Source organism: Thunnus albacares, chromosome 15 (genome assembly GCF_914725855.1).
Source record: "Thunnus albacares chromosome 15, fThuAlb1.1, whole genome shotgun sequence".
Lineage (NCBI taxonomy): Eukaryota > Metazoa > Chordata > Actinopteri > Scombriformes > Scombridae > Thunnus > Thunnus albacares.
Window position 1 is genome coordinate 12,686,022 of NC_058120.1, and position 25,669 is coordinate 12,711,690.

General features: G+C 40.7%; 3 protein-coding genes across 5 annotated transcripts; 2 read left to right on the forward strand and 1 right to left on the reverse strand.

Moving 5' to 3' along the window:
• The first annotated feature begins 386 nt into the window (after positions 1-386).
• On the forward strand, positions 387-7,079 carry rps6kl1 (ribosomal protein S6 kinase-like 1). 3 transcript variants are annotated; one of them, XM_044374972.1, is made up of 13 exons: positions 387-497; positions 582-692; positions 1,246-1,362; positions 1,576-1,749; positions 2,110-2,234; positions 2,552-2,644; positions 2,739-2,786; positions 3,259-3,391; positions 3,567-4,967; positions 5,052-5,141; positions 5,335-5,417; positions 5,525-5,620; positions 5,771-7,079. In XM_044374972.1, the coding sequence occupies exons 4-13, from the start codon at positions 1,614-1,616 to the stop codon at positions 5,879-5,881; spliced, it is 2,316 nt and encodes a 771-aa protein (XP_044230907.1). In that variant the 5' UTR covers positions 387-497; positions 582-692; positions 1,246-1,362; positions 1,576-1,613; the 3' UTR covers positions 5,882-7,079. The 3 variants fall into 3 exon arrangements, with proteins under 3 accessions (XP_044230907.1, XP_044230908.1, XP_044230906.1); XM_044374973.1 differs by lacking the exon at positions 582-692 and having other exon boundaries at positions 387-504; XM_044374971.1 differs by lacking the exon at positions 582-692.
• dlst (dihydrolipoamide S-succinyltransferase) lies at positions 6,837-14,427 on the reverse strand. The gene is made up of 15 exons (XM_044374975.1): positions 14,275-14,427; positions 13,326-13,359; positions 13,184-13,223; positions 12,732-12,793; positions 12,562-12,636; positions 12,378-12,433; positions 11,813-11,921; positions 11,527-11,709; positions 11,260-11,345; positions 11,028-11,125; positions 9,232-9,362; positions 8,771-8,844; positions 8,584-8,667; positions 8,308-8,475; positions 6,837-7,524 (listed from the first exon to the last, which is right to left on the reverse strand). The coding sequence occupies exons 1-15, from the start codon at positions 14,335-14,337 to the stop codon at positions 7,390-7,392; spliced, it is 1,398 nt and encodes a 465-aa protein (XP_044230910.1). The 5' UTR covers positions 14,338-14,427; the 3' UTR covers positions 6,837-7,389.
• Positions 14,385-24,284, forward strand: prox2 (prospero homeobox 2). The gene is made up of 6 exons (XM_044374974.1): positions 14,385-14,461; positions 15,256-15,347; positions 16,774-18,388; positions 20,326-20,433; positions 21,922-22,116; positions 23,416-24,284. Exons 3-6 carry the CDS (start codon positions 16,844-16,846, stop codon positions 23,581-23,583), a joined length of 2,016 nt encoding a protein of 671 aa, XP_044230909.1. The 5' UTR covers positions 14,385-14,461; positions 15,256-15,347; positions 16,774-16,843; the 3' UTR covers positions 23,584-24,284.
• The last annotated feature ends 1,385 nt before the right edge of the window (positions 24,285-25,669 follow it).

The following is a 25,669-nucleotide window of genomic DNA, read 5'->3' on the forward strand; positions in this document are numbered from 1 at the left end:
GGTAGGAGCCTGGCTCCATCTGGTACTGAGCAACCAGACCCAGCAGATTATGTATTCTGGGCAGGGTGATCCCTGCATTCATAGTGGATTGCAGTCATCAAAGAAATACAATCAATAGAGTAATTATACAAACACATGGGATTTGTCATACGCTTCATACAGTTAAAGCTAAAAGCACAAACACAATCCATTTTAGAAGTAAAAGTCAGGGTTGAAAATGGCTCTCAGTCTGCGCACAAAAACAGCACTGTCTCTTTAAATCAGCCAGCATCTGTTAGGCGTGGGGGTGGGGGGGTGGGGGTCTGTGTACAAATTGTGAAATGGTACCCTAAAGTGACATCACGCTCAGCCAATCGGCAGCCTCGCCTGAGCTCTCTCCTCCTCCGCTACTCTTGGGATGAGTGTGTCCAGGCTGCTGGAGACACGGGTTGCTGCTGCTGCTGCTGATGCTGCTGCTGCTGGGGCGGAGGGTCCTGGAGATGCTCGCCTCACATCAGGTACAATGTGTGTGCACGTACGCCTGTTTTCTCTGCTGGGCATTTATTTTTCTATGGTGTTGTTAATCCATGTGGCTATGGCAGGGCGCACCCTCGAGGAGATGAGGGATGATAATGGAGGAGACTGAAGATGGCTTTGTGTGTTTCATAACACTCCTTAGATGATGTCGCCTCCATGACTGTAACCAGGATGGGGTGTGTATGTGTGTGATGATTGTGTTTCAGTCTTTGGCTGAATTTGGAGAAAAAGACAACTATGTTTTACATGAATTGGAGGTTTCAGGTCAGCATTAGCATTCACTATTTGATTGATAATTAGTTTGCATAATGTCACAGCTTTATCGCATAATTCTAGTGATTTTAAATATTGACAGCAAATTTATTTATTTGACCCTTCATCCAATCCTTGTCATGTGATTTGTGTAAGTGTGTGGCAGGATGTCTGTGTGTACTGTAGGCTCGTGTAGCAAACATAGACACATGTTTTTGTAGTATAGATTATTGGAGTAATACAGTATGATTTGGGTCTACACCTTTCCCAGTGACATGGTAGCTTTGCGTCATGCTGTATGCATAAATCATATAATTAAACAGAGACAATATGACGTCTCAGTGCTCTGAGTCATCTCTATGTCATCTTAGACGTTTGCAGCTATGCTTCTTTCCATTCATCAGAAATAGTATGCAAGAGCTTGTACTCACTTCCTGTGCTGGTCTAAAGGTTAACTCTTTGTTTCCATTGGCTCAGACCATCATGCTCTTCCATAAAGACCTGAGCCTTGGAGTCACTGGGGGCAGACACACACCGAGCCCAGTGACAACACACAGAGATGTATACTGCTGTTGATAAGAAAAGGGAGCAAAGGTGAGTCCCAAGCTAAACAGCAACACTATATGGTTATGAACAGCCTTTTATAACGTAGAGCTGAACAGAAACAGAAACATTCACATAACAGTTTAAGATTTAGTTTCTGTTTCTAATTTAACGACACAGGTTGTTCATACCGACTATCTGCTATGTCTGAATGTAGAAGTGCTGGATCAGCGTTCATTTCTAATTTTCTTATGCTGTGCTCAGGCCCATCTGGACCTTGACAGGTCCGAAACAAGGCAGCGATGGCAAAGAGAGATTACCTGGTGGAGGCAGCCAAGCAGATCCGTATGGCACTGGACAGTGAGGTCAATGAGGACTATGAGGCAGCTTTCAGTTACTACAAGAATGGGGTGGATTTACTGCTGAATGGGGTTCAGTGTAAGTAGACAACATTTGGTCTTGCATGTCATTATAGTGTAAAACCAGGGTTATATGATACAGTGAACGGAGAGTTATTTAAAGAAGTGTGTCAGCAGCACACACGGCAAGACATGTGATAGGAACATGTGGAACAAAACAAAAAGAGGAAGTCACAAACCAAGAGTTAAACAGATTTCCTTGCTGGTCAGGCATTTCTTCCACTGTGTAAATAGTCAGTTGTGTTACCAATCTTTATCATAGATTAAAGGCCAGCAGGCTTAGTCAGGACTTTTAGATTTATTCTATTCACACAGCTATAGTGGTTACGAGTATTATCCTTTCTTTACTGGTATCTGAGAGAGTTTAACTGTCTGACAGTGGACCCAAACAAGGATCGCCGGGAGGCTGTGAAGAGGAAGACAACCCAGTATCTGAAGAGAGCTGAAGAAATCTTCATAACACATCTCCAGGACAACCTAGGGAAGGGGAGCTCTCACTTAGGGGTAAGACCACAATCCTTTAACACTTAGAAAAAGCTCATCTCATTGACTACTTTAAAGGGTCTCTCATTTGCTCTAAATGTACGGCAAGAATAATTGAAGTCAAGGGTTGAGGCATTTTTAGAGTCAGTGGGTGAGTCACAATAAAATTTCTGCATTCCTGCACAAAAAGCACTTTCTGCATTATTTCCCCTAGATTAAACATTTAGTTTATGTCCGTGGTGTGACATGTTTCTACTGGACAAGTCTTGTTCATCTTAAATATTGTTTGAAAAAAAGGCTTTGTTGTAGCTAATATCTTCTTTGGCTTTTATCACCAGGGTTACAGCAGTCTGAGATTCCGTCCAATCAGACACTTGAGTTCACCCGTAGAAGATCTTGAGATGTGTAAGGTGATGGGAGTGACTGATAAGGTAAGACAGGCTTTTTCGCACACTAACACTTGTGTTTTAACATCAGGGTTGATTTTGTGTTTTGGCACTGAAAATGTTATTTTTTATTCTATAGGTCCTGATTGTCCAAAGTATGGTCAATAAGGAGACATTTGTTGTAAAGGTGAGTATTTAGTAGTACTGGCTCACAGAGGGTACAAAATGGATGGGCTTTGCTCTCGCTATATATAACAGATAGAAACAAATACAGATTCACTGGCCAATATCCATCCAGTGTGTGGAGATGTTTTGGGGGCAGTCGTCTGGCAGCAAGCCAGTCCTTGTATTCTGTGGCAGGCCAGTCGATGGGGGCTCCCTCCATCCTGTCTCCCTGAGTATCACTCAGCATTGATCTGCCTGATAGCTTTCACCCTTTTAGCCAGTGTGACTGCACCTCAAATTTCAGTGATGAGTGAGAAATGGTAACGGAGAGGAACAAATCTCTAAAGAGGCAATCCAAGCAATAGTTCATCACTTTTTTTCTGTCAACCATGTCCGTATTAATACATTTTTGTATCAATTAATGCATTTTGCTCTTTCTTAAAACAAATTGCATGTTTCCCCTTCTAAAAATATCAATCATTATGTGTTTGCAGAGTCTGGTCAAGTCCAGCTGGGAGAGCAGAGATCAGCCAACCATCATTCCTCAGGGGGTGCCATACATGGTGAAGCTGCTTAGGTATTATGTCAGCGAGGATACTGTGTACCTGCATCTTGAGCATGTCAAAGGTGAGCTGTTAACAACTGCTCTCAATACTGCAAGGACAATATTGGAAGGATTTTGAAGCTTGTAGAGCATCTTGAGATCTTTGTAGATAGTTGTACTGCTGCACTGTAGCATTAAGAACTTTAATGCATTATTCCTCCTATTCCTGATCTAGTTTTTCTACCCCACTTGTCCTAGGTGGGAGGCTCTTCTCCAAGCTGCACAAGCTGAGGAACGAGAAGGCCAAGGAACACCCAGAGTGCTTCACTTCTGGCCAGCACAGCATCAAGCTGAAGACCAGCTACACCTCACCCACAATCAGCACAGACTACCAGCACAATAGAGGGGGCACAGGAATCATTCCAGAGAAATTAAGCGATGAGAGCCCAGATACAGACTTTACAACCTCATGGGATGAAACTCAGCAGCGGCTGGAGAGCTGTGGGACTCACTCCTATATCGAGGAGACAGGCTGTCTGCAGAACACACGCTCCGCAGCATCATTTTATACCAAGCTTGATCGACTAACTCTGCTTTCTGGCCAGACGAGGACACAGATCAGCACTCGCATCCATCCACCAGCTCCTAGTTTATGTTTGCACACCACCGAAACTCAGGAAAAGCCTGCTCTTCCTCTCTCTTGTGCTCGTGTCAGTCAAGCTCTTGATGTCATGTCAGAACTCCATGAACAGAAAGCTGGAATGGGCCTGATAGAGTGCAGCTCTGATTTCGAGGTGGCCTGGAAAGCTGCGGATTCAGCACACAACTGTGAGAAAGTAAACCCCTATGCAGTGACTGACAGTGATTTACATGGCACATTAGGACAAACTGCAACTGCACCTCATACAAGTCAGACCTCATTTAAAAAAGCAGGGTCACCAAACAGTGAAAATAATGGTTTGAGTTCCTCCCCTGCCATTTTGCATCTTCCTCTCCATTGCCAAACCCAGATCCGTGGCAGGGCATCATGGGATGTCAATGGTTCTCACCAAGGATCTGTTTTAAGTGGAAACTCTGCAGATGTGGTTACAGACAGCAAAGAAGCAAAGCAGGACAGCAGCAGCCCTACCACAGAGGAAAGAAATGGAATGGTGGTCATCAGGAGCACAGACAGAGCAGTATTTTCTGACCACACAGACACAAAGATCACCTCAGAAAGTCCCTGGCTGTCAGCGGTGAAATACAAAGGGGAAACGCACTGTAGTGAGGCAAGAGAGGGTGTAAAGGAAGCCTGTGAATTGCTGAGTCCCGGAGAAAAGGTGGCACCTGCAAAAGAGGGATCACTTCCTAGCTGGTACTCCTCTGGCCCTCTTGGAGCCCCGCCCCACAGTAGGAGAGAGGATGCTTTCCTGAAATCAGAGGGACTGGAGGGGCAGGAGGAAGACCAGATCATCGAGGTGGATGGCTGGTGCCACCTACCTAAGATCCCTGTCAAATCCTCCACACCCACAGATAAGGCAATGCAGACGTGCTGGGGGCTTCCAGAGGCAGAGGTGCGTGTCTGGGGGGCACAGATCCTGCTGGCCCTGGAGAGCCTGCATCAGCAGGGCATCCTGTGTCGAGATCTCAACCCCAGAAACATTCTGCTCACCAGCAATGGTGAGTTTAACAGATAACTGCAAAAAACTGCATAAGGGAAAAATGCAAAACTTTTGATTTTGAACCATCATGATTTTTTCACAGGAAAGGTGTGTTTGACATTTTTCGGGCAGTGGAGTGAGGTTCAGTCAGAGATTTGCTCGAAAGCCATGGACCAGATGTACTGTGCTCCAGGTAAAACTATCTAGCAAGCTGACACCAGTGGTTGTTCCCTGGTGTAAACTGCCATCTAGTGGCAAAATGCAGTTTGTCCACTTTATTCTACATTAGAGTAATGAAATGGAAATGTAAAAGACATTTATAATAACAACAAATATTGCAGAAATGTTTTGCATTAATACAAATTCATTTCATTGTCTGTCAACAGAAATCGGAGGGGTGTGCAGGATCACAGAAGCTTGTGATTGGTGGAGTCTTGGGGCTTTGCTGTTTGAACTTCTAACAGGAATGGTAAGTGAACACTCTACAAGCATGTTCAGTCTTACAGTCTGCACCCTTCCTGCAAACTGTGCTATTGGGTTATGGCTTCTCATACACTCTGCTCACTGTGCCTCCAGCCTCTGTGGCAGCTCCACCCAGCAGGAATCCACTCCCACACCCAGCTGCTCATCCCCGACCACCTGAGCACTGCAGCTGCATCCCTGCTCACTGAGGTCAGGTTTAAGGCTCGAAACACATACAAAGCTTCTTTTCCAGATATTATGCTCATTGACCAAAAAACTGCTTAACAAACACAGTGACACAAGATATGATTTATCTATCATCTATCTTTCTAAACTCTCATCAATCATTCTACTCCACAGCTGCTTCAGTTTGATGCTGGCTATCGTCTGGGCTCTGGAGGTGGAGGTGTGAGTGACATCAAATGTCATCCCTTCTTCAGCAGTGTTTCCTGGAAAGCGCTGAGCTGTTAGCAGGTGTAGCTGCTACACCTTTGATCCCGTCATGCTGCACTGGAATTGAAGATGTGCAATCTCCTGAATCCAAGCATCCTAAGTGTGGCCAAAATGGATGCAGCACCAGAACCCCGTTTCCTTTGCATTTTGTGCTTCCCAAAGAAAAATGACAATAAAAACTGAAACAAGAACAAAACTGATGAGCCATGTCCCTTCCAAAACATGAGACACATGGATTTGTTACTTTAATGTCAACATATCAGGAGACTCTTGACTCCTGATATGGGAGCTTAAGGTACATTTGATGCAATTTTGGTGGCTACATTTTAATACTTTATATCCATGCATATAAACTGACGCAACCTAAAGTCTGACAGTGTTTTGGACTGTCTGCTATCAAATGAAGGCAATAAATGAATCCCTCTGTATATCCCTGACATTTTACTCACTTGTTTCAGCCAGGGTCATGATAATTGATCAATAGGCCAGTGTGTATGTTCCCAAAGAGGACTAGTGACTCAAAGACAATTCTAATTTTATTGCTGTAGACGTGAGACATAACCTTATACCTCAAATGAGTCACAATCTTGGGCAGGCAGCACCGAGTAATTATAAAGAGTATTGCACTAATAGAGAAATTAGTTTGTGGTGATATGATACACATTTTCTGGCCACTAACTTTTTGGTCAGTTGTTTCAAAATGTTTTGAAAGGCTTGATCCAGTTCATTTTGACTAGTTTAGTCTTGGCTTTCTATCTATAGCTTAAGGAGATAAACATGACATGAAATGTTATGTAGCAGTACAACCTTTTCATCTTCAATTTATATTCCATAAAACACTTATATATAGACATATGATCTGTGGATTGTCATTGGATGAATGGCCTGTTAAACAATCTGTCCTGTGTCTATTCTTGACCATTTAGCTACCCAGACTGTTGATACAAAAGCACAAAAGACCCAAACAAAAACTAGTTGAGTAATGCAGCTTTTATTGTTTAAAACTTTCTCTTTTTTCTTAAATAGTCTTTCTTACACAGCATAGAGATTTATCCTCATTTTTTGTGAAACAGATGGCATAAATTCTCAGATTTCTTAACTTTGGACACTTCAGTTTCTTGGTTTCTAGCCCAGTATGTGATCATTGTTCTTCTCTCACCCACAATAATGAAATGATACTACCTTTCAATTTCATCTATGTTTGTCATTCATCTTATAATAAGTTGAAAATGTTTCAGTTGTATGTAGAAAATTACATATGGTGCACATGAATTATAGGATATCCTTTTTGATCTAGAGACCAGCACCACTGAAACCCCAGACCCCGACATCCCCCACAACAGCACCAAACCTTCTATCACTGCCCGCCTTACATATGTCCATTTCACAACCCAACTGTTCAAAAATCATTTTTTCTAGTTAACCAATACAACAATAAACTGCAGTTATGGTAATGTTCATCGGGTGAGTACAGCCACTGTTTGTGAAGGGTAGTTTGTTTGGTTGGGCCTGGAGTTCACGAGGGTTTACATATCAAGGAGCAGCACCCTGGGGTCCTCTACCACTGACTTGATCTTGCGCAGGAAAGTGACGGCCTCTCTTCCATCAATCAGACGATGATCGTACGTCAGGGCAACATACATCATGGGACGGATCTCCACCTTAAGAAGAAAAAATCATTGAGATTAAATTCTAACACACCAACAAATGGTGAAACAAACACAGTGGAGGTATAATTTATGTATATTCTTTGATACTAATATATTATATTATTATATATATATATATAGCTGAGTCTGAATATTTAGCCAACTAAGTACATGCATCAATCAAAATTAAGAAAACTGCTGAGGCGTCGAGTAGCTCAACGCATATCACATGACAGCAATGTCGACGTTTCAATTCCAGCCGCCAGTCTTTGTATCATGTCATCCCCCTCTCTCACTTTTTGTCTGTATCTCTACTGACACTATTAAATTAAAGGTAAAAAGTGCAATATTTAAGAATTATGTATGAACTTTAGTTTAAAACACTCAAAAATTTACTAAAATTATCAACAGAAGAATAATAATAAAATAGACCTTCCCCGACTTTCTCGGTTGTCTACAACAGCCTTAAGACCGACTTCTATGTAAAGGAGCTGGGATGATTTTGCTGGGAAAAACCGAAGGATGACTTTTATGCACTCCAGTGTGCCTGGCCTCACTTAACGGCCACCCGTGTCATTAATGAAAAGAAATTTATGATTATTATGTATTGCACCTTAAAAACAAAAATAATTGAAAACTGCTTTTTGTCAAAAACACGTTTAGTCTTGGATCAACTTTTTTATAATTTAATCTCTGCAAGTTCCATCCTTCAGTTTCCATGTGTGACCAGTCTACTGCTTAATGCTCATTTACGAACACTATTATTTTTCTGCATGTTGAAAATGAGAAACAAACCTTGCCACCGACTGCAACAGGCCTGTCGAAGATGCCATGCATGCCTAAAATAGCAGACTGTGGTGGGTTAATTATAGGCGTGCCGAACATGGACCCAAACACGCCACCATTGCTGATGGTGAAGGTTCCTCCATCCATGTCCTCAACAGCCAGCTCATTCTTACGGGCCTACAAAGATACATCAACAATTACTATCATCATCATTAATCTGAACAACAAATATGACAAATAATTGTTTTATGCCATTAAAATGTTTCATGATATGTAAAATATTACCTTTTCACCCAACAAATTGATGGTCTTCTCAATGTCAGCAAAATTCATTCCCTCTACGTTTCGGATTACCGGAACAACCAGACCCTGAGAGAGAAGTCACATGACTGAATTTTCTACTCTTCACATTAGAGACAAGTGTGCTATCAAGCACTTTCACTCAGCATTACATATAATCCACTTGTCTTACCTTTGGTGTGGCCACAGCCACACTGATGTCCACGTAGTCCCTGTACACAATCTCTTTGGTTGTGTCGTCAATTACTGGAAAGACAAATATTGTACACAGATCAAACTTTTTAATAATCACTACACTTGCCATAAAGATTAATTTCCTTTTCACATGAAGCCTTTTCTGTTACATGCAAATAAAAAGCTGAGGAAGGTGAAAACCACAGAGTATTTTAGAAATTAAAAACACAGCAATACAGACCACCCCTGCTTCATTGTGGTCTATCTAAATAGGTCAGGGTAGTGTAAGGGCAGTAAATAAGTTAGTGGTGGTTTTGAGGTTTAGAACTGAAAGATACCGAAACTTAAATCTTTTTCTTCTCCGCACACACTTCCAGATACTTGGTACAAATCGTGCAAAGACATAGTCAAATTGACACCACAAAATGGCTTCTCAGTATTTTAAGGTTAAAGTTATACCGGCATTGACAGCAGGTTGGTCAGACAGAGCGTAGGCTGCAGCTTTTACGAATGCCGACATGAAGCCCAACTTGATGTTATGCTTTTTCAGGAAGGCATCTTTGTAGGCCTTCCTCATCTCTGAGATGTTGCTGCAGGGAAATGGGGAAAAAAGGGAAAAAATAACATAGGTATTCATTCGTTGGCAACTTGGCATTAAGGTAAAACAAGTAGGGTGCTGGCTTCTGGATTTGATGGGAGTCGTGAAAATACGGGAGGATGTTCAGCAGGACTAACAGATTAGCAAGATCTGGAGATTTCATTACACAATCTTGCAAAACATGGAAAGTACAGCAGTGCTTATATAGAGCCATTACTTAAAAGTGACTTGCTTTTAAAATGGCATTTAATCACAAAAAAAACTAGCAAGACCATTTAATGTTATATTACATTACTAAGGTATAAAAACATATTTTTTCTAATACTATAACCATTTATGATGAGATACAGGTCACAGATATGATAATTATTATTGCTATAAAAGAATGCTGATATAAATTATGGTAAATTAAAGCTATTGAAATTGGCCTGCTAATCATTTCACCATTGCTCATTTTTCTCTTGTATCTCTCTTTTTAATTGTTTGTTTTCCTGTCTCTAACCCTGTTGAAGCTCTAGGGTTTCTCCGCTAACATAATTAGCCCCTCCCAAGACACAGACTCTCCGAGAAAGGAGAGAAGAAGCGATAAAAATCTTCACTTTCTAGAGCCTGTAAATCTTATTGGCCTGTCATAAAAGCCCATATCGGTTGAGGCAGCTCTTCCACTCAGAGCGCAGGTCTCTGTGGGCCCCCACAGATGCTTCAGCCTCCTGTTCTGACTAGCTCCTTCGGCTCCAGATGAGCCCTAGCCTGGGAAGTCTTCCTCCAGACCGTCAATGTCAATCTAATTAGGATACATAGAAAACCCTGAATAGCCGAAAGCTGACACCACACATTTGCGGGGAAAAGAAACCCTCAAAGTGTCCTCTTCAGCACAGGGGGCAAGTGCAGACAATAACATTTCCTTGTAAATTAATAAAACCTGTTTTAACAATTCTTATCTTCGTTTTAGATGGCATTACGACCAAATATTTACATTCCATTGTTTAAGAGGATATCGCGTTTCAAAAAGCTTTTCTATTGGGCAGATTCCAATCTATAACCATTTGTGTGAGTGTTGTTTTGGCTTTTAACACAGATACACATACAAAGGGCTGCAACTAATGATTATTTTCATTATTGATTAATCTGTTGATTATTTTCACGATTAATCAATTAGTTGTTTGGTCATAAAATATCAGAAAATGGTGAAAAATGTTAATCACTGTTTTCCAAAGTCGCTCAAATGTCTTGTTTTGTCTTTACCACAACCAAAAGATATTCAGTTTACTATCATAGACGACTTACAAAACCAGAAAATATTCACATTTAAGAAGCTGGAATCAGAGAATTTGGACAAGTTTCTCAAAAAACAATTAGTCAATTATCAAAATAGTTGACAATTAGTTTAATAGTTGGCAACTAATCAATTAATCGTTGCAGCGCTACGCATACAGTATGCATACTGTAAATGTATTGCACACGAATGCATCCTTACAAACAAAATTATAAAGATTACAATAGATTTGGACCTCTACAATCTATTAAGTCTTATTTTTTCCTCAGTGGCTTCTATTTATACGTGATCTGTTAATGTAGCAGAGAACATTTCTCATTTATGATCTAAAATAGCGTTGAGGGCTTAATGATGTAGGTCAACCAATTTAGAATTTCCTACCTCATGTCGACCTCATTAAACGTAGTCAACATTGCGCAGGTGTTTTGGGCTTCCTTCAGTCTCTGGGCAATTCTCAGTCTCATGCGGTTCATCTTAACCTAAAATTGGAAAACACAAAAAAAAGAGTTATCAGTCTCAGTAAATAGTTACCGATTCTTATTCTACTAGACCATTTAACACAAGTTATCAGATACCCCTAAATATTTTAAGTGTTGTGATTTTTGCACTTTACCCTGCTCTCTGTCCTGGCTGCTTTGGCCCCTCCTTCTGCTGGGGCCGCTGGTGCAGCTGGAGCAGCAGTGGGCTTGATGGCCGCAACTATGAAAAAGATATCAAGAAGCATTTAATATCTCTATAGACATCAGTGGAGCTGTACTAGTGAACGCTCGGGCCTACAGAAAACCAAAGTGTGATTAATCATGTATGCTAGAGGTCAAGAGCACAGATGTCAAGCAAAACAGTTCTCACATGACAGACCGTCTGTCTCATGACAACTAACCTGGTTTGGTGTCCATAGCATGTGCTGGCACAGGTGGCACAGGGGGCATAGTGGTGGGAATGGGGCCCACGGCTGAGGGAGGAGGAGGTGGAGGGGAGGGTGGAGCAGCAGACGGTGGTGGTGGTGTGGCTGCAGCGGCTGGGGCCTCGGCTTTTGGAACTTCTGCAGCTTTGGGAGCACCCGCTAAAGGTACAGAGGTGAATAGTTAGTATAATACAGATTTATTAGCTACCATTGTTATGTTAATATTGTAATTTTTCTTGGTTAAAAATCGAGTACTAAAGACCTCCTTTTCGAAGTTTGAAGAGAGGAGTTCCTCCTTCGACTTTCCCTCCATCAGGGACCAAAAGCTCCTCAATCACCCCAGCAGCAGGAGAGGGAACCTGCACTGATGTCTGATGACAAGAAACAGAATAAAAGTATTCAAAAAGTAAATTTTTGTATATTTGGCAAATAGCAAACTAATACATACATGCATTTATTTAAATATAAACTCAACTGTCATCAGAAGCTTAATGTTTTTTATACACAATTATTCAGAAAAAAATCAGTTTTTTTCAGTAATGTGTACATGCTAAATTTGAGCAAACATTTTCAGTGCACCAATACAGTCAGGAGAAAAGGATACAGTTTAGTAATGACCTGCTCCCCTAACCCTAACCCTTTTCTACTACTTTCACGCCACTCAGCACCCAACAAAGATTACTTTTAGAGGGTAAACTGGAATGTTATTTTAGGAAAAAGCAACATTTCTTAATTCTTTCATAAATATTGTGAACATACTCTGGAGGGGCTTACACTTTCCTTGGCAAAACCCAACAATTACCAGCGATCACAAACATTAGTTTTACCTTATCAGTCTCAATTTCACACACCACCTCATCCTCCGAGACAGTGTCTCCAACAGCTGTAAGGAGAGAACGTTGTTTTAACATCTGAGAACAAACTGATAATCTTTTGTTTAGTTTGGTTGTGATTTGGCTGGTGTCTAAGTCAGTCGCAGCTAATACGAGTATTAAGGATATTTGGAGTTACCTTTTTCCCACCTCACATCCCCCTCTGTGACAGATTCTGCAAACGCAGGGGTCTTAACTGTGACAAGTTCATCTCCTGAAGGATAAAGACATGTTAGAAAATTCTTTTCTCACTCCGCACATCAGACACTATGTTTCATATTCAAAGCAGTGTAAAAAGGAAAGACATACTGTAGGCTACAGATGTCCTGAAGTACTGGATTTGGAAGACACTGGACCGGGGATCAGGTTTTCTGGAGAGAGACAAGTAATAAAAATTGGGGAAAAAAATTATAATCCAAGTATGCTACAATTAAGTTGATTTCGATTCGTCTTTGATGTGGCATGATATTGTAAGTCTGAGGTTTTTCTGTGTATAGAATGAAACATGTCCTATTTCTCCAGCTTGGTTAATTATTAAAGTTGGAAACAACTGCTGGCTGTGGGAAAGAAAAACTGATAATAGGAAAATAGGTTTATGACGTCACTGTTACGCTTGGACTGAAGGGCTGACGACTGTGAATGTCACAAAATTAACACCTCATTCATACAATCTGTAGTGTGAATGTCGTGCTTTAATTCTTGAAGTGGTAAAAGTTCCTTGATTCTACAAATAGTGCTTTTTAGTTTGTGTGTGTACTTACACAGTGTTGTTGATAGTGATAGAGTGGCTAGCTGATATAGCTGTTGGAAGAAGGACAAGAAGAAGCAGCATGTAAATAACTTCTTGCAGCAGGATTATTCAAAAGCAAAGACTGAGATTTGCTCGAACAGAAGCACACATACCTGCCGTGGCCCGACGGGCTAACACATTATTCCCCTATGAAGAGACGTAGTCAGGCGTTAGTCTTTTACTAACTTTTTAAATATGAAGCTTTGTGCAGAACAAAAACTATTCAGTATTTCACAATCATAACATGTCTTAAAAAACATGCACTCATGAGTTGGTTCACATCGATCAGGTTAAATAGCAAAGCCTACTAGTGATAATAGTTAACAGTTAGGGTTGTAAACAAATGGACAGAGAGAGACTTCGGTCAAAGGTCACTTCTACGACCTCTGACTTAATCAATGAAACTATCTGCCAAACAGGTGGCTTGTATAGTTTTGAATGAGAACTCAGCCAGCGAATGCATGAATGAGCAGCTAATAATTTAATAGCTGCATTAAACCTTATCGATCTTCTTATCTCACTAACAAGCTGATAATTGGACACCGGGACTTTATTGACATTTGACTTCCTCTCTATCTTCTAGTGCAGCTACAAAAATTACACTCCAAATAAACGAAAATAAACTTGACTACATATCCTATCTAGGTTAACTAAATATACGTCAAGTTAGCTAAAATGGGCGTTGTTTCATCTCAAAAACCACACTATGACCTCAGCATGACAGCTATCCTACCCATACATTTAGCATATCCATGCTAGCTACCTCAAATGTGTGAAGTTTGTGTTAACTTTATATGAACCGACACTTTCTAGTTAGGTCAAACACCCTTAACATTCATGTTAAAGCAAGAGAGCAGAGCGCACTGCTTTTAACTTTAATACACACTGCACAAAAGACTTGTGGAGGAAAGTGTCAGACTGTCCTTGGCACACAATGTTACGGCCTGTCCGCGGCCTGCAGCAGCGAGCTAACTGATGCTAACGCTGATGCTAATGCTGATGCTAGCCTGGAGTCCTGTCGCTAGTGGCAACCGTAACGTTTTATTCGTGCTCGTTTCCTACCTGGCGGATAGCAGACAGGGAGCGACCAAAATTCCTGGTGAGACACCGGGAATGGGACAGCATAATGGCTGTGTGACCGCAGCCTGTCAACGGAAGGGAAGCTCCGGTCACACCGACAAGCGAGGAAAGAAGCAGGAACCGAGGAAGCGGTGTGGGATGAACCAAGTGCAGCGACCGGAGAGGGGGGGTGAGGAGACGGTGGGGGGGAGTCCTCACTGTGGGCCCCTCCACACTTTTACTGCAAATCTGCAAACACATGCTATTCAGAAATAATATTAAAAAATAAAAACAAAGTAGTAGCCTAAGTAAACAAAACTAAAAACAGGTTTAATTACAAATAGCTTACAACAACCTATATCAAACACATAGAATAGAATAGAAAGTAATAGGCTACAGTAAGATATGATAATGCCTTCATGTAACTATATTTTAAAAAGTATACAATAGAGAAAAGAAAATAGAAAATAGAGATAACTTTCTAAACTGGTAAAGCTAATTTTTGGGTTTTTTTTAAAGTGGGCAAATATGCTGAAGGAAAATAGAAAATAGGATTTTTTTAAATTTCAAGTTTGTTATATATTTTATCCATAAATTAAATGATTTATATTTTAACTTGCTTTAACTTTTGCACTTTTGATTTTCACTCCTTTCTACTTTGTTTATATATGATGTGTCTATGTGCTTTCTAGTTTCTATTAGAGACAATAAAATGAGGAAGAAAAGCAACATGTGCATCTTGTATGCATGCTCACCAGTTATAGATGCAAAACTGTTAATTGATGCATGCACTTATGATGCATATTTCCAAATTTCCCGTTGCGTCATGACTTTTTGTAATTCAGATGCGGGCTTCAAATCTACCATTCAACTACTGTCAGTAAGCTGCCCCTACTAACACCTTACCAATACTTTCCCCCTGTTGACATTATGTGGGTGATGTGTTCATGGCCACCTCATTGCTTTTGCGTGGCCACGCCCCAGCCTGGTTGGATGCATCGACTCTCCTGCACTGATACTGTTCAACTCACAGTGTACGCAGGCCACCAGCTCGGCAACACGTCCCAGCGCAACAGGTAAGGTCCCGCCACTGCCGCTCAGCCTGTGTCTGTTCACCGTGGTTAACCTGCAGCAGAGAGTGTGACAAAGTGCATGCCTGCAGATCACTTCGTTTCAAATCTCATCTGTTCAGTGCAGTGGTTTTTTCATGAGTGAGTTTGTACCCGTGGGTGTTTCTGAAGCTGTCACGTATGCTTTGACAATACAACTGACAACTATTATCACATGTTTGGTGAGTTTTTAGTTGAAGTTCTTCAGTGTTAAATGGCTTTTTCAGTTTTTTTAAACTTCAAAACATTTGTTTTGCTCGTTGTGATGATATTGTTTTTTTTAGGATAAATAATCACATCACTAGTGCCTCATTTTTAAAATAAAATGTACTTTTTTCTATTCTTCAAGCATAGGGCATCAGATAATTTACTATTTAGATGTAAAAGGAATATAGCCTATCTTGCAGGAGATTTAAAAACTGAATGGTGTAGCAGAATAAACTTTGATGTTAAATTATCCAAAACTTCCCTAAGTGAGTCTAATTGTTTTATTCTCATACAGTAGTCTGGTCCTCCTGATTTAATGTTTATTTATAGTAAAACTAGAAAAAAAATCATATTGTGCAAATTACTGGCATAAAATCCACTGTCTAATGTAGAAATAGAAAGTAGAGTCTGTTCTTTTCAAATTCATCTATTCTACTTGTATGTACAGTATTTTAATAAGTTCAACATTGCATTTGCAGCCCAGTGTGTGAGTTAATTTTGTGTAAGAGCACAAAAATATTTAAAAATACGCACTTAAATGGTATAAAAACCAGTGACCACAGAATCAGGCAATTTAGCTTTTTTTCTCTTTTTTTTTTACCCCTGAAGATCATTTCGGTCATTCTTTAAGGTAGTAGTAGGTTTTCTTGATGTATTTTCTCCTCTAAATAATGTATACACAGTGCCGTTTCTTTTGCATGGTTCATGGCTTTCATGGCTATATCACAATTGTTCTTTTTATGCTTTGTGTTAACCATTATTGCAACCCCCAAGATGAAAGGATACAAAAGAAGGCACTCCCTTATTGCTTAAGATCAAGGATTTATTTATTTATTTTTACCAAGGATCTTGCAAATAACACAGAGTTCTTTGATTTCCTATCATATGTAATAGTAATTTTGCTTGTTAAAGCAGTAATTTAAAAAATCACAAATCTAATTTCAAGTTTTATAGACAAAACATTACCTGTGAAGGCTATATCTATTAAGTTCTGATTATCTTTGCACATACATAAACCATTAAGAGACACTACATTCTACTATCATAACTGTACACAGCAAATAATAAAACCATATTTGGAAATGTATGAATGAAGAATAAGGCTTCACATTTTTATCTTATTTTTTAAATGTTGGTTTTTCCATAATTTATTTTCTCAACTGTGTTTGTTTTTCTATATTTTCAGATTCTTTCGTTTCACATAACTGATTTTGCAACGTGTGTAGCCGAAGCCTTTACCAGTCTTCTCAGTGAGCATGAACCTCAGTCTTCCCGACCAGAACATGCACAGCTCCAGCGAAGGCTGCCTAGAGGATGACAAACCTGATGTCATGTTGCCATGCTTCCGCAGAAACATGTATGATGAGCCTCTGGCCTCGTACTCAAATGGATCCATCATCTCTCAACTTCTCCGCAAGACCATCCACAACAAGAGGGCACTAGATGAAAGCCATTTCTTCCTTTCCAGCTCCACTGCCGCTGACTCTGGCCAGGAGGACCAGAGCAGTGTCTCCTCAAAGGACAGCACAGCAGAAGCTTCCTCCCCCGGCGGCCATGTCTCTACAGGGTGCAGCCCAGAGGGGGAACATCCCATCACAGACCACCTGCAGGCAAAGAGGGCCAGAGTGGAGAACATCATCAGGGTCATGGCAGGCTCCCCCAACAGTAGGCAGCACGGTGACAATGAGAGGTCTGACACCGAAGCCAGGGAGGCCAGAGAAGCGTACAGGGAGAACAAACGCAAACAGCGGTTGCCTCAGCATCAAGAACACAGTGTTGGAGGACCGGCAAGCAGAAGACCTGGAAGCAGCAATAGTGATAACTGCAACACCAAGGATGAGGAGTGTCACAAGCTGAAAGAGCAGCTCCACAGCATGCAAAGGCTGCTGCGTCAGCTCCAGGAAAAGTTCCTTCAAGTTTATAACCAGGAAGATCCTGAACACGACGACCGAGACGAGACAGCTGCAGCCATTGAGTGTGACACCCTGGGGGAAAGTGCAGAGTCACACTACATCAGCACTGAAGATGATTTTGAGAGGAAGAATAGTAGAGTGACCTCAGAGTGTAAGGAACGAATGAAAGTAGTTGGTTATCTGGTGCACCAAAGAGAAAGTCAAAACCTGCAGGAAACCTTGAAGCATGAGCTCTCCAGAGCTGTGAATGATTGTGTGGACAGGGTGTTCAAGAAGGTTTCGTCACCAGGACTGGATCTGTCCCCTCAGCAGCGCATGTGCTCATCTCCAGAGATGCAGATCAGCATGGGTGCGGACAGGAAGAGCCAGCAGTCTGGCTCCATCCAGGAACAGCCCCAGGCTGAGGAGGCTGCAGTCAAACCCCACTCTTTGGAGTATTATGAAAGCTCTGAGGCCCAAAGCTCACAGGACCAGACAGAGGCGCTGTCACTGGTGGTCCGCAAACCGACAGTGACCCCTCTGGGTTCAGTCACCCCAACTGTGAAGAGGCCCTATCCTGTACACCAGACACCATTTCAGTTCAGCTACAGCACCCCTCTGCACGATAGCCAGATCCTGGAGCACCTTCTCAAGTACGGGCCCCATTCTAACTTTGGGGGTCTCCCTTGCATGCCCCCATCAATGGACAGAACCTCCCCAGACTCAGTGGACCTGCCCTGGGACACCATTGCGATGAGGTCCAAAGTGACATCCAGCCACCTCGGCCACCACCCTCGTCCCTCCGCCCTGGGGCCAGTGACGGTTGACAATCTGTGTCTCCCTCATGTGAAGATCGAGTGTGGTGAACTGCAGAGCATGGCTGAACGAAACCCCTACATGTCTCTCAACATATCCTTTCACTTAAATTAACAGTTAAACCAGAGTGGCTTTGCTTTTTTTCTTTTTCCTGATGCAGGGTTTACCCACACATAGCTGTTGCTGTGGTTAAAATGAAGAACTATCCCAGAAAATGCTCTTAGATAAAACTGTTTTTTTTGTTGATTTTTTTTACATAGGTCCAAAACAGTGATGTAGAAATCCTGTGACTTACCTGCGTAATTATTTCATTAAACTGTGTATATCTCAAGAAAGAAAATCTACCTGCACAAATGCTGGAGTGAAAACCCTGAGGACAAATCATACTATTCTGTACTATTCTGATTTTAATTCAGTATGTTTATTACTATCTTATATATGCTGTATTTACCTTTTTATTATATACAGACTCCCTATATTTCAGCTCTTCCATTTGAACAATGACTGGTTGAGCTTCATTGCAGCATGGGCAGTTCCAGTAACAAACTTCAAGGAGAATTTTTTCTTTGATCTTGCTAACCCCATAGAAAATTATAGCGTCTTCTTTAATCTGAGCAGAGTAATGACTTTAAGTCTAGAAAAAGACAAATAAAAAGGAATACTAGGCTTTGATAAGAATTGCCAGGAACAAAAGCCAATTTTTCAAAGGCAGAGAAAGCATCGGTTTCTGTTTCAGGAAGCATCGTTTTTTCAGACTTGAAAAGGTGCAGGATCTATTTCTCCATCATCAGAGTGATAGGGGTGCATCTAAAAGGTCACATCTGAGTGCTGGCGGAAACCACAAGTGCCTCCCTACCATAACACTTGAGCTCTTGTCTTGAGCATTTGTTGTTGGATACCTTTGTCAGAATGTACATGATTGAAATAGAGTACAAGATAACAGTATTTTGCCTCATACGAGCTCAGAAAGAAAATCACTCTGCGACAAGTTGATCAATTCAAATACATTTTCTATCAATTGCTTGGAAAGTTGAATAACATTTTATTAATTCTCAATTCAAAAAAATTATATGAATACGATCATAATATCTACATTTTATCATTCTCTGCTGAAATAAGTTAAATTGAATTATTTACTTCTCTATCACTCGTCTCAGAGAAAATTATCCCAAACACATGATCTTAAAATAGTCCCAGAAGTGTTGTTTTGTTGATCATCCGTCGCAAGGCATTAGAGAGGAATATTATATGGTGCCTCTCAGGATTCGCTTTATCTTTACAGTGCAAAGAGCTCTGCTTCTCTTTGAACAATACCACATAAATCTTTCATCCCAACTTCCTTATTTCAAAGGTAGAGTTCCCTAATAAATGTATGGTGTGGTGACCTGATAAGGAAATATTATGACCTAAGGCATGGTGGTGGACTACAGAGGAAACGCATCCTGAGCATCTTCATTGCCACAGGGGGAAAACTTGAGAAGGAATTGCATTTGTTAATACTTGTGGCAATAGAAAATATATGTTGTAATATACGTACGTTGACCAAATAATAACAACATTAGGCTCCTTTAATCCATTTAAATTAATTTTAATATTGTAAATGAACCTGAGAGACTATTTAAAATATGTATTATCTGTAACATAATTTTACAGAATTTCCCATTTTTGCAGGATTTGTCCAAGGAAAAATACAAAGCGACATATGTTGTCTTTAAATCTGTGTAACTATATCTGAAAATCAGCTCCTTTTTTCAAAACATTTCAAAACAAGCTGTCTTAACTGCCAGGCATGAAGTGCTTTGCTCTCTAATTAAAAATCCCTAATCTAATTCGTAATTCTGTTTTGCCAATAAGCACATGTTAGAGTCATTATTGACTCCCCGGTTAATGCCGAGCTGTTCTTTAGCGAAATTCGATTTAGCTGAAGATCGAGGCAACACAATACTCTGGTCTACTATCACTTAGCGCAGGATTGTATGCGTTGTGTTACATTTAATTGTCAGCTTTTCTGCCTTAACGTAAACGTGAACATCCAGGAGGGTCTCACCCCGAGCCATCTGAAGAAGGCAAAACTCATGTTCTTCTACACCCGCTACCCCAGCTCCAATGTACTGAAAACCTTCTTCCCTGACGTCAAGGTAACTTTATATTACATATAAAGAAATTTCACTTTTTAATTGCACACATCAAAACAACCTGCGGAATTGTTTGTCCTGCTTTTTAACGCCCCGGTATCTACTTGTCAGTGTGTGTTTGGGACAGAAAAATCAGCAGTGTGTCGGAGGAGAGAAACAAAAACGCAGAGGGTTTAAATAACAAAGCCACTGAGCTGCTAGTATGTCCTGGGGGCAGAGGGAGATACAGGGGCATTCTCTCTTTAAAAAAGCCACTCCAGTCAGCAAATGGAGTGACAAAGGACTCTGTAGGCAAGGCATTGCTATTGAGTGTCAACAGAGAGTTGGTATTAGAGACTTGCAACCAGGCAGTGAGCTGTGAGTGCTGGCCCTAAACACAACATCCTGTGTATTTTGGCCTTGGTCTCGTGTCATGCCTCCTCTTCTATCTCCTCTTTTATGCAATCTCTCCTGTCTCCTTATCTGTGTCCTGTTGTTAGCTCGCTTCATTCATCCGTTTTATCTCTGTGCTGTTCTTTTTACTCCTCTATAGGAACATTATATACTTCCTGCTCGTAGCACATAACCTACTCTCCTGCCTCCCTTGCAATTTTCTCCAAACACCTCTCTTCTCTCGATTACCTCCCTACTTTCTCTTCCATCTCCTCTCCTATCTTGTCTCCTTCCACTGTGGCCCTGGATCCCTTGCGCCAGCGTGGGCCCCTGCTTCTCAATCTGCTCTGACCCCCGGGGTCAGGGGGGAGGATGCTGTCGCTGCAGCCTGCGAACGTCTCCTCCTTGCTTACAATCCCGTGGTGGGAAGTGGCACTGAACAAAAGAGCATCTAATCCCAGTGTCTGATTCCATCCTATCAGCCCGAGTCAATGAGAGGGAAGCTTCCTTCTGTCCTTATGCTGCCGCTTTCTCACCCACCACACCAGAGGGAAGAAGCGTCTTTGATGCCTGCCCAGCCCTTAGGCATTTTTTTCGGTCTTTCTGGATGACGAGATAGAATAACAAGACTAATGTCAAGACTGAGTTTAGAAATACAGAGCCCTGACAGATGTTTTTTCACCCCGGACATTGGTGGGAAAAGATCAGAGCAATTAATGGGACAGAGTGACAGACCATTTAGGTGGAATTTTGCCCCACAGGTATTAAATGTGAGTTTCAGTCAATTATGGAAAGGGTTTCTAATGCCTCAGCCTCAGAAGGCCATTTGATTTTTTAATTGAAAAGCATGGAGATAAATATTTTTTTTAATTTCTGTATGCTCTCATTGAAGTCTAAAATTGAAATCTCAAATTACCCCTTTGTTTTCATTTGCCTTCTTTGCATGGAGGTCAAAGGTCAGAACAACATTTTTTCTTAGGGATTCATTGTCAGGACACTTCAGCTGGATAGATTCTTATCAATACAGGGGCTGCATTTGCAGGACTGTCCTTTTAATCCACTGCTGTAAATGTATGAATATGATATTAAAGTCTGGTACTTTTTTCTCTCCATTTCCAGTTCAATCGCTGCATCACCTCACAACTGATCAAGTGGTTCAGTAACTTCAGAGAGTTCTACTACATCCAGATGGAAAAGTTTGCCCGCCAGGCCATCGTGGACGGCATCAGTGATGTCAAAGATATTACAGTCAGCAGGGACTCAGAGCTGTTCCGGGCATTGAACATGCACTACAATAAAGCCAATGACTTCCATGTAAGTGTCACTCATTAGTCATTCCTGCTTTGTGCCACAGTTTATATTGTTTGTATTATTCAAGTGGTTTTTATTCATGTGATAGGTCTGCTAAAATTGGAAGAACATATTTTCATTTCTACTCTCTATCCTTGCTCCACGAGGTAATGCACCTTGATAATGAATAATTTTTTTTATCTCTACATAATTCGAGAAAAAACATTAGTCAGACTCCATATCTTGGAGCTGAAACATTCATCCGCAGGAGTTACTAACCTGCTATGTCAGACCTACTGCATGTGTCTGCGGTCACGTATGTCCTCGTGCTGACCTGTGTGTCACACTGCACCTGTGGCTGGCCAGCCTTTACTGCCATTATCTAAACTCCAGAGTGATGCTTTATCAAACTGTGGGAAGAGGAAGCCGCAAAATCCCACTAAAACAACTCAGGATTAGAGGACCAGTACGCCTGAGCGAGGCCGAGATTGCTACTGATGCGGAATGCTGAGAAAGACGCTGTGGATTCCGAGGGAGAAGGCCGCTTGGTGGGAAAGGGACGGGACCGTTTTCTTTACCTTGGGACCAAGACATTCCTTTCCCAGGGATGCTTTGTGTCAGGAGATGAGGGGAAAGAAAAATAACTTATGCCAACAACTGTTGTGCGAACTGGCCAGTGGATGGGAAACAAGGGCTGCGGGGCGGTTTTCTCCCAGCATCCCTTGCATCTAGACCTCATTTGTTGATGTGTTTTTATCGATCCTGCTGTAGTTACAGGCAGAAATGGAAGTCACGCACAGTTTCATACCTCAACTTTAACTACACCAAACTCTTATCTCACCCAAACTGTCTCTAATATTAACATTTTCAACTTTATACCAGAATTTAACCCTCGCAAGTCTAAAACCCAGAGATAATCATTTCAATCTTCAGCTTTTGCTCACAATCCCGGCAGGCTCCATAATCATGTTTTGTTTACTGGAAGTGCTGGGTAGAATTGCTGGGAAGACAGCTCACTCTTCTCCAATTGTTAGTTAAGGTTCAAGAAAACAAAACTAGCTAATCAAAGAGGCCTCTAATTGAAAGTTAATGATTGCAGCGTTGCATTTATTGTCTGTGTGCAGAGAACAAAGAGATGAGCTCCCTTTCATCAGTTTGAGTGTTTGAAGAATTGCACTACAGGTCTTCATTTCATAAATCTTTGACTTTGAATAAACTGAAGACAGAATGCTTCAGTATGTCTGTAAAACAGCATTACAGCAAGTACTTTTTCACCGTTGACTTCACTTATGAGTCTCCACATTTTTCCCTTTTTTTTTCCAGGTGCCAGACAGATTCCTGGAGGTGGCTGAAATTACCTTGCATGAGTTTTACAATGCCATCTCTGCAACCAAAGATTCAGACCCCTCCTGGAAAAAGGCCATATACAAGGTGATCTGTAAACTGGACAGCGACGTCCCAGAAGAGTTCAAGACATCTTCCTATTTATAGGCTGAGGTGGAAAAATACGACATAAAGGTGGATGAATTGGTGATATCTGAAGTTAGTCACTCAACAGTATTATTTCATCATTTCTTGTAGTGCATTTGAGGTGAAATGTAGATGTTGGATTATGAACTATTTTGTAAATCTGTAAAAACGCACACACCATTTTAAAAGTTAAGAAACAATCTACAGTCTGATATACTCTGTGTTCTACTTTTACCAAGAAGAAAATATTGATGAATATTAAGGCTCTTGTGGTTTATTCTATTGTTTAGTGTTTACTTATATAATCTGCCTCAACGCATTTAGAGAATTACTGAGTTTGTAGGTGTGTAAAATGTTTACAAAGATGTACTCATTCTTTTCAGTACTATTAATCCATAGTGTAGCCTGATTTAGATTGTTGAACTGGAAGAGTTTTCTTTTTTTTGGCAATTACCGTCAGTATTAGTTTGCAAAGTTTTTACATTTCATTTCATAGCTGTGTGTTGTGTAAATGTACATGCGCCGCTGTTGTATGTCACATTATGTTCTATAATTATGTTGTAAACTATTAGCTTGACAGAATGTGCATGTGAAAATAATGCAAGTGACTGTCATGGGTTTTATTATCATGTATAAAAGTAAGGCCTTCGCTCATGTAAAGTACAATCATTTTCAGATATTTCAGTCGCAGACACTGTACTGGATGATTATTGAAATTAAAGATGCACTAAATTATAATATAAAACTGGTGTGTTATGTGTTTATTTGGCAAAAATCCCTACATTTAACATGTTTTAGTTTTTATGAAAAACAAGACACACCAGGTAAATGCTTTATTTTTGGTTGTAAACGTTGAACTCTCCTGTGAAAATACTGTGTCCCAGTGCCGAGCCCCTAAGGTGCCTCTAATCCACGTCCAGCAGCCAGCTGTTAAATGTCCCCCAAACTATGCTGTTCACATTGTTCACCGAAGCCAATTCAAGTCAACTTTCTAAGGCCTGCATTCATTGTGCGGCCGCTGCGGATGCGGACAACTGCCATGTCTTAAAAACAGCCACAATGCATTCCCTCCTAATGACTAATGCCCGAGGTGACCTCATATCACAGTTGTGCCACCAAAGCAAAATTCCACAAACCCGTTGACTCTTTCTTCCAGGCACCCACTCAAAGCTCACTGATCGCAAACACACGCACACACACACACACACACACACACACACACACACACAAGTTCAGTGACATCACAAAAATCACAGATGGACAACTTTTGATGCCTTGGGCTTAATATAGACCAGTCAATCACAGCAGCAAATTAAATGTGATAAATTAAACTCACTGTTTCACTGAGGCTAAAAGGTACCTTTAGAATAAAGACAGGAATGCACTGTGCACAATAACATAGACCACTTTTATAAAAGTACACAGTTTCTTGTCACTGTGTGAGATTACAATGTCAGTGCCCAAAACCAAACATTTAATTGGAAAACCTGTTAGGCACCCAAGCACCAATTACATCAGAAATGATAACATTAAGGAAATTAAAACATTAGTTGGATTGGTTGATGACAAAGACTGGAGACAATAAACCTCACTAATCTTTTAATAGACATTTCTTTTCAATTAGATCTGTCTTCTTCAGTAAATTGATTTACATTCTCAACTCAATTAAAATGCCTCTGGTTGAACCAAAGTGCTTTGCTCAAATTAATTTGTACGTGACATTTTCTGAACAAGACTTGGTAACCTCTGATATAATGAAAGAAAACAAAGAAAATACCTTCAGTTGTTTAACTGCCTCTGGCTGACAAGGCTTCAACTTAAACAGTACAATATAAAATTATTTTCTGTATTAGATAGTCTTGTATATAACAGAGCGTGCTTTGTAATGAAGATGGAAAAGGCAGCAGAACAAGATAAATTTAAAACAAAAACACTGCGTCGAACAACAATTTATAAATGTACATTTATATGAAATGCCGATGTTAATGAAGCTGTAGTTCTCACACTGGGAGAGACAAAGAAAGAATCCTGCTGACTGAGAAAAGTACAGACAGTTGAGAAATACCAGCAAAAACTATGACTAGAAATGCCAAATCCAATTATTATA

Excerpts from the sequence above, each read along its gene's own strand:
- rps6kl1 (XM_044374973.1), top strand. The coding sequence starts at position 1,614 with ATGGCAAAGAGAGATTACCTGGTGGAGGCAGCCAAGCAGATCCGTATG. Across the intron at positions 1,750-2,109 it reads ACTGCTGAATGGGGTTCAGT|TGGACCCAAACAAGGATCGC; the intron begins GTAAGTAGACAA and ends ACTGTCTGACAG. Across the intron at positions 2,235-2,551 it reads AGGGGAGCTCTCACTTAGGG|GGTTACAGCAGTCTGAGATT; the intron begins GTAAGACCACAA and ends TTTTATCACCAG.
- dlst (XM_044374975.1), bottom strand. The coding sequence starts at position 14,337 with ATGCTGTCCCATTCCCGGTGTCTCACCAGGAATTTTGGTCGCTCCCTG. Across the intron at positions 11,346-11,526 it reads TGCTATGGACACCAAACCAG|TTGCGGCCATCAAGCCCACT; the intron begins GTTAGTTGTCAT and ends TCTTTTTCATAG. Across the intron at positions 7,525-8,307 it reads CTGTTGCAGTCGGTGGCAAG|GTGGAGATCCGTCCCATGAT; the intron begins GTTTGTTTCTCA and ends TTTCTTCTTAAG.
- prox2 (XM_044374974.1), top strand. The coding sequence starts at position 16,844 with ATGAACCTCAGTCTTCCCGACCAGAACATGCACAGCTCCAGCGAAGGC. Across the intron at positions 18,389-20,325 it reads ACCCCTACATGTCTCTCAAC|ATCCAGGAGGGTCTCACCCC; the intron begins ATATCCTTTCAC and ends GTAAACGTGAAC. Across the intron at positions 22,117-23,415 it reads ATAAAGCCAATGACTTCCAT|GTGCCAGACAGATTCCTGGA; the intron begins GTAAGTGTCACT and ends TTTTTTTTCCAG.